The sequence below is a fragment of the Tachysurus fulvidraco genome, chromosome 11 (assembly GCF_022655615.1).
Source record: "Tachysurus fulvidraco isolate hzauxx_2018 chromosome 11, HZAU_PFXX_2.0, whole genome shotgun sequence".
Lineage (NCBI taxonomy): Eukaryota > Metazoa > Chordata > Actinopteri > Siluriformes > Bagridae > Tachysurus > Tachysurus fulvidraco.
Window position 1 is genome coordinate 24,172,425 of NC_062528.1, and position 14,062 is coordinate 24,186,486.

At 43.2% G+C, this 14,062-nt stretch overlaps 2 protein-coding genes across 8 annotated transcripts in view; one reads left to right on the forward strand and one right to left on the reverse strand.

The window, feature by feature from the left end:
- Positions 1-12,885, reverse strand: part of fam110b (family with sequence similarity 110 member B) — a 31,982-nt gene extending 19,097 nt beyond the window's left edge. For 2 of the 7 annotated variants that reach the window (XM_027155043.2, XM_027155047.2), the window contains exons 1-3: positions 12,736-12,862; positions 10,394-10,456; positions 10,113-10,170 (exon numbers count right to left, since the gene is read on the reverse strand). The gene's annotated coding sequence lies outside the window, so the exon portion shown is untranslated. Of the gene's footprint in view, positions 1-10,112; positions 10,182-10,393; positions 10,457-12,422; positions 12,447-12,735 lie in introns of those variants that run through there. The other 5 variants (XM_027155042.2, XM_027155044.2, XM_027155046.2 and 2 more) reach the window with 4 other exon arrangements.
- On the forward strand, positions 1,774-3,693 carry LOC125145875 (extensin-like). The gene has a single exon (XM_047820448.1). The coding sequence runs from the start codon at positions 1,774-1,776 to the stop codon at positions 3,691-3,693; it is 1,920 nt and encodes a 639-aa protein (XP_047676404.1).
- Positions 12,886-14,062: the final 1,177 nt, after the last annotated feature.

Consider the following 14,062-nt stretch of genomic DNA (forward strand, 5'->3'; position numbering starts at 1 on the left):
CTCACACACACACACACACACACACACACACACACACACACACACAGTAAAACAGAGATACAGAAGCTCTGACCAGCTCAGTCCTGTATCTGAGTGTGAAGATAAGGACAGGCGCCGATACGAAGCTCCTGGAACTCAGTGATCACACAAAGCTTCACAGAACCTTCTCCATCTCCAACATTCATACATCTATACAATCATTTGACTCAGAGTTAAATACGATACTACACAAATACACACCTGAAAGGATGGAGACTAATCAATAAGCTTGGAACTGATTAAGTCATAATTTTGCATGCCGTTTCTCAGAGCGTTATAAACATAACTCCACTCACAAGCACACAACAATTTGAGGTCCACTGAAGCAGCAGCTCATCATGACGATGATGATTTACAGAAACACAGCAGCTGCAGTTGCTCATGCAGATTTTTGATTATTATTGAAGGTATTTTATCTAAAAATGTTGACATCCTCTAAAAAGTATGCAACATGCTAGTGTTAGCAAGCTAATTATGCTAGTCTAAAAAATAAGGGATTTCCAGGCGAAGCGGCGCAAGCTGATCTGTAGCAGTAAAACATCAGACTTACGTGTGGAAGCTTTCGGCGTGGTCAGAACGGCGATGGCAAACTTAATGAGCTGGCGTATGAGGAAGCATGCGATCACAGTACACATCGTTCGACATATTTCACCGCTCGATCCCTGTGCAGAAATGTGGCTGTGCACCTTACAGCGTCTCAGATAAAGACCAGAGACACCCAGGACACTACTTCACCTTCTGCCACCTTCCATTAAGCTAATCCAGTCAGCGCAACGTCGCTAATCACAGCATCAGGCGTGGCTACAGTCACACAGCTGAACTGGTCCACTGGCCATTTCTGCTGCTCAAAGTCATTCTGTCTGGAAAAGTTTGTTTACTGTTCTCTTTCGCATTCGTACTCAAAGTATTGCTTGTTTATCGACCTCACACTGGTGACCTGAAGGTCAAACACCTCCAACAAACTTCACCACCACATCAGAACCGAGAGGAAGGAAGGAGCTGAGAGAGAGAGAGAGAGAGAAACTGATAAAAAAAAGAAAACAAATAATAAGTAAATAAGTTAGCAGTAGCACTGAGTGAAACTCTACGTGTGTGACGTGTGTGTGTGTGTGTGTGTGTGTGTAATCCTATCAGAGCAGAATGGACACCAGGTTCCTGCAGGCTTAGCGAGTCAGCACTGCTTTCGCAGCCTAAAGTTCAGTTGAAGTCGGGCTAAACTCATAAGCTCAGGCGTCACAATGACCTTCAGTCTGAGGAGAGCGATTAGAGAGTGATGAGTGAAGAGGGCGTGCAGGTGACGGTCACACCAACGTCATTCCCCTGAAGCATTCGATCCAGGAAAGGTGGAGTGCGAGAGGAAATAAAAGTAGAGTGAGATGAGACGAAGCTCAGCAGCGAGTAAATCATGAGTCATCCTTAACCTCAGCAAGCACGAGTCAGAGAGCTGTGGAGAAAACTGTGAAGAATCTTCATCTCAACCACAACAACAACAAAGAAGAACATTTTCATTCTCCAATGAGGATAAAAGACAAAAGCGGCACTGAACACACAGCAGTAAGGTACAGTACGTGTGTGTGTGTGTGTGTGTGTGTGTGCACGAGCTCACCGGCTCAAGGTGTGATTCACAAAGATCTAAAGAATAAAAGATTTAATATAATACGATGTGGCGGAGTTTCAGAGCAACACAATGACAAAGTTCATCTATAAAAGTGGTTTTAAAAAGCAGGACTGAAAATGAAAGACAGCAAAGACACGCCTCCTCCACCAGAAACCAACTGCCCAAAGACACGCCTCCTCCACCAGAAACCAACTGCCCAAAGACACGCCTCCTCCACCAGAAACCAACTGCCCAAAGACACGCCTCCTCCACCAGAAACCAACTGCCCAAAGACACGCCTCCTCCACCAGAAACCAACTGCCCAAAGACACGCCTCCTCCACCAGAAACCAACTGCCCAAAGACACGCCTCCTCCACCAGAAACCAACTGCCCAAAGACACGCCTCCTCCACCAGAAACCAACTGCCCAAAGACACGCCTCCTCCACCAGAAACCAACTGCCCAAAGACACGCCTCCTCCACCAGAAACCAACTGCCCAAAGACACGCCTCCTCCACCAGAAACCATCTACCCAAAGACACGCCTCCTCCACCAGAAACCATCTACCCAAAGACACGCCTCCTCCACCAGAAACCATCTACCCAAAGACACGCCTCCTCCACCAGAAACCATCTACCCAAAGACACGCCTCCTGTACAGGAACCAACTGCCCAAAGACACGCCTCCTCCACCAGAAACAAACTTCCCAAAGACATGCCTCCTCCACCAGAAACCAACTGCCCAAAGACACGCCTCCTGTACAGGAACCAACTGCCCAAAGACACGCCTCCTCCACCAGAAACCAACTGCCCAAAGACACGCCTCCCCCACCAGAAACCAACTGCCCAAAGACACGCCTCCTGTACAGGAACCAACTGCCCAAAAACACGCCTCCTCCACCAGAAACCATCTACCCAAAATATACGCCTCCTTTACAGAAACCAACTGCCCAAAGACACGCCTCCTCCACAGGAACCAACTGCCCAAAGACACGCCTCCTCCACCAGAAACCATCTACCCAAAGACACGCCTCCTCCACCAGAAACCATCTACCCAAAGACACGCCTCCTCCACCAGAAACCATCTACCCAAAGACACGCCTCCTCCACCAGAAACCATGTACCCAAAGTCACGCCTCCTCCACCAGAAACCATGTACCCAAAGACACGCCTCCTCCACCAGAAACCAACTGCCCAAAAACACGCCTCCTCCACCAGAAACCAACTGCCCAAAAACACGCCTCCTCCACCAGAAACCAACTGCCCAAAAACACGCCTCCTCCACCAGAAACCATCTGCCCAAAGACACGCCTCCTCCACCAGAAACCAACTGCCCAAAGACACGCCTCCTCCACCAGAAACCAACTGCCCAAAAACACGCCTCCTCCACCAGAAACCATCTACCCAAAATATACGCCTCCTCCACCAGAAACCATCTACCCAAAGACACGCCTCCTCCACCAGAAACCATCTACCCAAAATATACGCCTCCTTTACAGAAACCATCTACCCAAAGACACGCCTCCTCCACCAGAAACCATCTACCCAAAGACACACCTCCTCCACCAGAAACCATCTACCCAAAGACACGCCTCCTCCACCAGAAACCAACTGCCCAAAAACACGCCTCCTCCACCAGAAACCATCTACCCAAAATATACGCCTCCTCCACCAGAAACCATCTACCCAAAGACACGCCTCCTCCACCAGAAACCATCTACCCAAAATATACGCCTCCTTTACAGAAACCATCTACCCAAAGACACGCCTCCTCCACCAGAAACCATCTACCCAAAGACACGCCTCCTCCACCAGAAACCAACTGCCCAAAGACACACCTCCTCCACCAGAAACCATCTACCCAAAGACACGCCTCCTCCACCAGAAACCATCTACCCAAAGACATGCCTCCTGTACAGGAACCAACTGCCCAAAGACACACCTCTACTCCACAGTCTGAAACAAGTGAACTTCAGTTTCTTCACCTCTGTATTTTTCAATCAAAACCAAAATGTTTACAAAAACCTTTCACCAAAAGTGAGCAGCGTCTGTACATAATGCAAGTCTTTGGCTATTTCTGACATACAAATATAACACAAGACACAATCCTTTTCACTCAGAATGCTGTGTAATGACGTGGGAATTAATCACCATTCTGACAAGCGTGAGTCAGACCAGCAGTCGACAATACGGAGAATAACGAGGATGGTTTTTCAATCAAAACTCCGCCAAAATACAGACCATCGTGATTAATAATGAATAGGAAAATCCCACATGATTGATTTTTTTATCCTCAGGTAAGTGAAAGTTTCTTTACAGTCTTTATAAAACACAACAAACCCAAAGCTAAGCTCCAACAGTGTGGAAAGTTTCACGTCCCCCAAAACCAGAAGACTAAAAACGAGCCTATTCTCCATCAGTCCTTTTCCAGATCAATACAAACCGACTAAAAGGTCCGACACACAGACGGTGACGTAGCAATCCAGATTAGTGAAACATACCAGATGAGGATTTGATTTACAGCACCTTTATTACTTAGTCAGTCAGTATTGGTACAGAATTGTCTCAATGGTCAGAAGAAAGAAAGATCAAACCTATTTAGAAACGTATCCTCCCCCCCCTCCACCTTACCCTGTCGCTGGTTTGGAGGATTTGGGTCACGCTAATCCCCCAGTCAGAACGATCACTCACAGGTCAGCAGTTCAGTGTTTACTCACCGATGCTCACATTCAGTTTTAAACCCATCACAGTTCAGTAATAAAATACTACAAAGAACAAATAAAAAATTTATTACCATTTTTTTGTGTTTGGAAGCTATAATAAAGTGACAGGAAGTCATTTACCTCCTATACAAGGCCATGACATGGGATGGATTACTATAACGAGCAACGGAGACACAAGAGGACATGGAACGAGGAGACAGAATAACAAGAAAGACATGGATAACAATGTGACATGGGCAGGTCGTCATGGCAACAAGTAACAGAATGTCAGAGACAAGCAGCAAGATAGGACCACAGCGAAACATGGAGCCACGCCAGGAACCAGGGGACGTGGTGGAGAAGGAACCAGGGGACGTGGTGGAGAAGGAACCAGGGGACGTGGTGGAGAAGGAACCAGGAGACAAGGTGGCAAAGGAACCAGGAGACAAGGTGGCAAAGGAACCAGGAGACAAGGTGGCAAAGGAACCAGGGGACGGGGCCGCGACAGAAATTTGAGACAGTGTAACGTGAATGTTATGACACAGAGACAGAGCAACACAAAAACAACTATCATCAACAAGCTACAGGGAAAAATCAACAACCAACAGGGCAACAAGCATCACACCAACACAACTAGTTCTTATTAGAACTTAAAAAAGCTGAATAGGCCACGCCCACAAGCAACACACATTGTTGTGTTTGCTTAAATTAAAGCACCTTCAAAATAAATAAACCTAAACTCATCACCCAGTTCAGATCTAAAACCCAATCTCAGTAGTAGCTCAGGCTTTTGGACCGGACTATAAATAGCACTGCAGAGAAATGTGAACAGCTCTGTGAGGAGCAGCGAGAGCTAAAGGGAAGGCAGCAGACCCGCAGCACCGTGAGCACAAAAACAGCAGCCATCTTTTAAAAACCTGGAAAAATAACAGATGGGAAATCAGCAAATACAAGTAGAATCTAGAGGATCGATTTTAATTAGTGAAGTCTGCGTTTCTTTCCAGCCTTCAACAGTGGGATGAAACACAGGCTCGAGGGTCGAGAGTCTACACACAACAACCCCCAGGGTAACACAACACTTAGAAAGAAAATGAAGAAAAATAAATTCCGATGATAAGCAAAAGGTTTAAATCTGAGGAATCCGAGGTACGCTAACAGTTCGGCTTTTATCAAAGTCAAGCATATTGATTACAAACCCGACAGAAATCGTGACCATCACCAAGAGGCAAATTAACTGTATCGCTGCAGGCCAAATGTGACCCTGCGTTCAGAGGAAGGTGAACATTGTGTAGGGCTGGGCGATAAAACGATAACGATATGTATCTCGATAGACACGTGATCGATATCGATAAAAAATGTGATTCCTCTTCAGTAACCGGCGGCTGATGAGCAGGAAATGAGCCGCAGCGAGCGAGGAAATTGTAAATAAAAGAGGAAGTCAGTTCGCCAGTATGGCGTTTTTTTTGGATATTATAAGTCTGACCGTAGACACCAGAAGGTGAACAGCTAGTGAACGTCCTAGCTCTAAACTCCCAGGTTTCTCTGTTTATATTTAACACTTTGCACTATTTTATTACACTTTATTAAACATTTCTTACATTTTCTTGAATTTCTCACCTTAAATGTTAAGAGATAATAGTTAAGTGTTCATTGTGACTTTAGACTCATGTTTACATTATAATTATTGGAGGTTTCCTGGTTGGTGACGTTTCTGTCTTAATAACTGAGGGGATTCTGATCAGAGGAAGGTTAAGTTTAAAATAAAAATGTTTAAATCTAATATATTTTTCTCCTGGTCCTTATTTTAAATGGGTCATAAAATATATAGATAATGATCAATATCGACCGACATGACACACTGATATCGTGATACAGTTTTCAGCCATATCGCCCAGCCCTAACACCCCCCCCCCCCACACACACACACACACAGAACCGTTCCAAAGTTGGAGCGTGGAAGAGGAACGGGGCTTGGCACTCGATCCAGATCCTGTCGGGCACGGCGGTCGGTGCCATCTGTCGAACGGTTCGCGCTCTCAGCAGTGGCCATGGCTTTAATCCTCCATCTTCTGAACCGATGCTGGATCTGACTTGTTCCAACCACCACAGGATCCGGTAATCAAGACCTACTGTAATGTCTCAGACCTGCGATGTGTCAGTGAGTCTTTCTGTTCGCACAGCAGAGTCACGAGGTCCAATCAGAACTGTGATCAGGAAACGGAAGGAGCACAGCAGCTGGATTTCTGGAATGTTGTAAAATGAATCATTACATTATAGAGAAAGGTGTCATCTGTCCTCTTCTGGGTGATACGATGAAGCCGTGTTACTGTCATGACTGTAACTGCACATCCCTAAGTGCGTTACTCCTCCTCTGCCACGGAACCTTACGGATTTGGGTCAGATCTGCTGTAACTAGAAGGTCTAGAATGGTCACCTGGCCACCAATCAGAACTCGGAACTCTACAGCGCTGTGATGGAAAGCTGTTTATTACAGAATTCTATTGTGATGTTAAATATGACAGCATTGAGTTGCTCCCCCTCTCCCCCCCTCTGACTGACGGCAGGGTCCCTCTGACTCCGTCTGACAACAGAATATCTATTTAATGTGACGTCTAACAGGAGTGTTTCCTCCTCAGTAAGGGCGCAGCTTTGGGACTAATGTGTTCAGAAGTCACGTCTAAAAGCTAAACGATGTGTTCTGCTTATTCAGCAACACACTCAAACACACAATTACTCACCTCACAACACTGAGCTGGACCTGTCACACGGCAGCACGGGGGATCACGAGATTCTGTAACGTACACGATATCAACAGCAGCTACAGTGTGTTATCACCAACACAGGAATAAGTCTTGTGTTTTAGTCCTGATTAACAAAAACACCTTCATCTGGGATTAGGATTATAAAAAACACACAACATTCCTGTTGTTATTTCTTACACACTGTGCATGATAAAGGCCACGCTAGGGTGGGCAGGTGGCCTAAAAACAGGAGTGCGCACACACGTGCACACACACACACACACACACACACACACACACACACACACACACACACACACACACACAAACACACGCACACACGCGCAGATACATTACTGAGGTCTGCCGGGGGTCGGGCTGTGCAGCTGCGTCCCCCATTGAAGTGAGGAATAAAGCAGATGGGACTAAAGCAACCCAAGAGAACACACACACACACACACACACACACACACACACACACACACACACATACAAACTATAACACTTTCAACACCAGTTGAGTCCCTGTTTGGACCAGTCCAACACACAAACAGACACACACACACACACGTATACACACATACGTATACACACACATACGTATACACACACACATATGTATACACACGTATACATACACACATAATTTATTAAAATCTAAACCCCTGATCTCAGACCTCAGTAACATCACACTGTTCATAAAGACCCCAAAGCTGAACAGTGAGAGTTTAAACACTCAATACAATACAATACACAATATTCTTATTTTTATTCTTCTTACTTACAACTGTACAAACAAACAAACAAACAAATAAATAAATAAATATCACCTCACACGTCGTACACACACTCGTACTGCACTGGACTCTTCACACACCCTAAAGAGGAATAATCCCACATCTGTTGACTTTCTCTTTCAGTTCAATCATTTCCCAATAGTCAAATTAGACTATTATAGCTAAAAGTATGTGCCCCCCTGACCATCACACCCATGTGATCTTCCCCAAATGGTTGAAGTTACAGCTTCACCTGAACGCTGCTCCATCATGACAATGTCCCTGTGTACAACATGACCCCATGTAGACACGGTGTGGAGGTGAAGGTTGGAGAGAAGATCACTAGTGTCCTACACTGAGCACTGACTCTGACTCAACACCACTGAACACTTTTGGGATGAACTGGAACTGGAGTCTCCTTAACATCCCAACATCAGTGTCTGATCTCACTGATGCTCTTGTAGACGAATGAACGCTAATCCACACAGACACAATCTGACATCTCGTGAAAAATCCGTAGGAGAAGATAAAAGTGGAGCTGATTATAACAGCAAAGAAAGGAGATGTTCAACAAGGACATATGGGGTGTGATGATCAGGGAGGACAGATGTAGTGTATATCCACAAACAGACATCCCCGAACTTAACCTCTCTTTTTAATGTGACAAAAAAGCAACAACGCCATCAGTGCATCGTTCAGGAGGGAAACAAGTGGAGATGAGAGGTCTGGATGAAATATTACTGACGCGAGACCTCACATGCTTTAAGTTGAGCAGGTTTGTGTACAGAGACGTCTTCTGCTCAGAAAAAAGGTGTTCTTTAACGGTTCTTATCTTACAAAAAGTACTCCAGAGGGACGAAAGAAGTAAAAGTTCTGCATAATGTAGAGGATCTCAGACTGAGAAAAAAAAACAAATGTTCCTCAAGAGTTCATTAAAGGTGCAATGTCCATTGTTTGAGAAATGCTTCAGTAAACCGCGTCGGGACGACAAACTAAACAAAAAACAAAACAAACGTGTAGCCAATGAGCATAAAGGGGCGTGTCTTGTCAATATGGGCGGAGAGAGTGTTCAGTGCACATGTGTGACATTAGCAGAAAGCGGTTTTAACATCAACATGGAGGATAAAAATAAAGAAAGAAAGAGAAGAAAGACTTACGATAAGGACAAGAAGTAGGACGTGTTAATATAGGATCAGCTTTCCAGCGCTGGAGAGAACTGAAGGAGCAGGAAGTCGGCCACATATTCACAGGTTGGAGTTTCCCGAGTCAATAACTCCTGAGCTAAACGCTGTTACTACACAAATAACACCTCTTTTCTATCGTAGTAATGTAGAGAGGCAGCTACAACCGCGTTTTGTGTAGTAACAGCGTTTAGCTCAGGAGTTATCGACTCGGGAAACTCCGACCTGTGAATATGTGGCCGACTTTACTTAAGACGCCGAGGCGCTTTTTTCCTTCTCGATAGGTGAGTAACGTTGGTTTTGCTTTGTTACACAGAACTAATATATGCCTTTGTCCTTTACATCATTATGCTTGTGTGGCATTTTTGCTTGTTTGTTTATCTACAATCGTATCGTTCTTCCCTTCAGCTATGATAAAGACACGTTTCTTTCTGTTAGTCGCCTGGGTTACGTATGTACTTGTGGGCGGAGCTATCGATAATAATTTTGGTGATTTCAAACGTCGACATTGGCATTCAAACAACGGAGACCCCACCTTTAAGGGTTTTAATCTTACACACTTTTCTCCAAAGGGACGAACTAAAAACTCGTGAGAGTCGAAACACTCAAGCAGGAAAAACAAAAACAAAATCTGAGCCACTTCCTAAAACATCAACACAGCAGATCATGTCCTGTTTTAAAGAAACAACTTTGAAGCGATTTGAAACAAAGAAAAGAAAACTTTATTTTATTTGTCTAAAGTCTACCGTCCAGAATCAGACGCAACCACAAAGTCAACCACGACAGCAGTTTGATTTTTGTGGTTAATGAAAGAGCCCTAATGTGTCAGAAACAATGAACAAACATAAATACACAATCCCGCGTCCTGGGATTAGCGTCGGCCTCGGATGTAAGTCACAGTGGATAAAAGCAACCACCAAATGAAGAAATGCAAATCAATAAAATCTTCATTTAATACGACAGTTCAAAAACCAGGGTGTGTGTGTTTGTGTGTGTGTGTGTGTGTTGGCCAAAATGGAGCCTCAGACTTTATTTTTTTACAGAGGGAATCTGTCTGTCTGCATTTTCATCTGTTACCTCTGAACACTGCACGTTTCCGCATGGCGCTTCTGCTTAAGTCATCATGGCATTCCTCCTGTAATCGTGCTCCACAAAAGCACACACACACACACACACACACACACACACACACACACACACACACACAAAAACTCTCACAGCAGCCGTGAGCCAAAAGTCAGCTTCATGTTCTTACAGTCGTATGTTTTCTATCGTCTGCTTTACGTACTGTGTGTAATGTTTAATGTCTGTCAGAGCTGCTGTTATAGATAATAATAATAATAATAAACACATCTGACCAATCACAATCCAGAACTCCGTGCCGGTTTCTTGCAAGTGATGTAAACAATCCGAGACGGCGTCTAAAGAAAAAACATCGTTTTAAATTGTCAAAATCTCAATCTACGCAAACGTGTCCATCCAGAGATCGTCAACCGGTTCTGTTGATCTGTGAGCTAAATTATTACATTAAAACAGCAGTCTGTAATATTTACAGCCCTCTGCTGGCTACATGTTGGATTACAATAAAATGAGGGGCAACACGACAACAGTCACTTGTTATGCTTCAACCAAAACTCACTCCATCTGCTGAGTCACACAAATGTCTCGACTAGCTGAACAGGGGGCGGGGCTTATTTCTGGGCCGGAAAAAAAAACAACAACAACAAGATGCATCGTAAAAGTAAAAAACCATCCAAATCCTCTGCACTGCAATAAAACAAACAGATTTTTATGATCTATTTGGTTAAAAAATATAGTATCGTTTCGTGTCTAAAAACAATTTTACAAGCTGCACCTTTAATGGTCAGGAAATGACAGTCAGCATGGGAAGGGACTTATAATTGATGCTTTTTGAATGAAAAATGAATGAAGGGACTTGAAAGAAAGAAATAAAAACAAATCCACGAGTGAAGATAAATACATCTAGCCTACAGTATCACCTGAGCTCACAGTTAGCGTAAGTCTTATTTAGCTAAAGCTCGTTAACCATTTAGTTGTTACATGGGGTTACGGGGTTACATGGGAATCGTTCTTGTTTGTGAGCACGCGGTAATTTACAACTGTTTAGAAGTTAAAACGTACTATTTTATTAAAATAGTCTGAATTTTTGGTTCAGTTTGAGAAAGATTTACACAAACTCTGTACCAACTTTATTAAAAGACGAAATAAAGGAGGAATAATGTGCACTTCTTATTTTTAGCTAAATTACATCCTGCCTACAGAAAAAACAATACTTTTTAAACCCATTTTAAACCGATAATTTACTATAAACCGTTTCTTGCCTTATCATAACGCACCTATTCAGAGTCGCTTCATATTTTAGTTGTTGTTTAGTGTTTAATTATGAATTAAAATGTCAATCTTATTTACTTCTAATTATATTCACTTCTACTGTATATCCATTTCTTCTTTTGAATAATTCTCTTGTTTAGAATTTGTGAAGCACTTTGACCTGCTTTTTTGGACAAAAGATGCCAAACAAATAAAAATAATAAAGACGTTAATTATTATTACTATTATTATTATTATTATTATTATTAAATGACATCGCACCTGTAAACAGTCCCACCTGTAAAACGTCCTCTCAGTTTCTCCATGTCAAAAGGAGCCGAGACGAACTTCTCATCCTGACACTAGTTGCTGTAACCGTCAGAAATCTGAGTCATGTTTCTCACACACACCCCCCTTCTTTCCCCGGGCAGCAGAAGGACGAGGCCACACAGGACGTGTTCTGATTACGGCCATGATTTCAGCCCCTTGTGTGGTTTTTACCCCCCAGTCCGTGTAGCCATTTTAATCCTTTATATTCTGACATAACTCTAAAGCCCGTAAGCGTGGAGCTCTGTGTCAGGCGCCAAGCTGTTGTAGAGAGTCAGAAGGTCCATGAAGGTTTTTTCATGAGGCTATGTGTTTGGGAACAGCTCGGTTCCTTCACCTCGTAGTTTCACGTGACGGCGTGTTTCTTTCACCTCATACGCACCCTCCGTCGAGTGACTGACCCATTTTTCTTTCAATAAGCTAAAATCTAATCTACTAAGATGCCAAAAGTGACAAATTTAGAACAATGATCTGAGGTGGGGATCCTTGAAAGGAACCTTGATGGAACTACATTATACAGATAGACAGGTAGATATTTAGATGTGTAGATATCGATGATATGTCTGATAAATTATGGATCTGGTGACGCAAACATTCAACACCAAACATCCCCAAGCATCGCTGCATGCTTACAGGTGTAAAAATAAACCCCATCATCCAGCATGTGGAGTTTTTTTTGGCTAAACTGCACCATGACAGCAGCAGCAGCAGCAGAAGATATTGATCCACCTTTAAAAGGTGCAACAGCTCCCAGTCCTGCACAGCTGAAGCCCAGGAACCCATCATGGACATGACCTCCCTCGATCAGGTCCATGCACATGTTAGTACACCATCAGGGGCCAAATCAGAGGTCAGTGCGAGAGGAAATCCAGCTCATCCAACTCCAGATGGATCTCCATGACATTGGTGATGAGATGAACAATAGAGGAGGATGGAGGCACTGGAGCAGACACACACCACTGTTTCCTACCTAAAATAAACATCTCGCTGCCAGAATCAACACTTCAACAAACACAAACATTAAACAAACTCATAATCTTACCTTCAGTGGATAAAGAACAATGAGGAGCCCAGAGGATGCTGGATGTTCTCCATAAACCCACTTCAGATCCGTGGCTTTGGGCAGCAACACACTGGCTTATTGAAGCCTTGCTGCATTGGGCGTCTTCATTCTCCGAGAACTGAGGGGGGGGTCAAAATACAACAAATTTAATTACGTGTAGATCGCACATTCATCAAAATGCATCGAATGCACAATTAAAAACTATTTGGTTTACAAACTAATGCACACGTTCTCACATGTGATAAACCTACAGCGCTAAGTTTAATGTTTTTGTTTTTTCCCCCCAAAATCCGGTCCCCTATTTCTCACAATCCCGTCGTCCGCTTTTTTTCTTAAAGAGCCCGCGCACATTTTCCGTTTATGTTTCATTGTCATTAATACTTTTACATTTTAACTTAAAATTACAAGTCGATTGTTTACTGGACCTTTTCTTTTAGTATTTTTTTATGTTTGGAGTGCAGATCGTTATAAGAAAGCGAGTTTAAAGGTCACTCCGTTCAAATCAGTCAAGTTCACAATAATAGACATTTAGTAAAGTCTATTTTGTGTCACTGTTGCTTTAATTGTGAAGAATGAACTGTGAAATGATCAGCCGAATAAATGTGTCACTCCATCCTCTAACTCATCTAACAGGAAGATAGATGAGAGATTCAAAAAAAGTTCTGCTAAAGTGGAGAAAATAAAACAGAAAAATTATGGAGTGATAGTAAAAAAAAGTACAGGAGAATGGGGATGGATGGATAGATTGATGGGTGGATGGATGGATGAATGGGTGGGTGCATGACAGGCAAGTAACTAGTAACCAATGTAAAGGAAGATTTGAGTTTGAGCAGGTAAAAGGACAGAAGAGACAGAGCAGAATGGATAGTGTGATAAGCAGGTAGAGATGGACACGGATAGATGGATGGATGGATGGATGGATGGATGGTATTGTATTCAGGAATATGAGAAATAGACGGACAGACAGAAGGATAGTAAATAATTAATGGATGGATGGAAACAGTGACAGGTAGATGTTTGGATGGAGGATCAAATAAGAATGGATAGATGGTTGGTTGGTTGGTTGGTTGATTTGATAGATGGATGGATGGATACTCAGAAGGACTTTGGGATTGTGAGAAGGTAATGGAGAAAGAGAGAGAGAGAGAGAGAGAGAGATGGACATATGGATGTATGTACAAGAGGATAGTTCAATTTTTCACTTCAATTCAAGTTTATTTGTACAGGGCTTTTTACAATTGAATTTGTCTCAAAGCAGCTTTACAGGAACATAAACATAGAACAAAAGGTTATTATAAAGAATAAT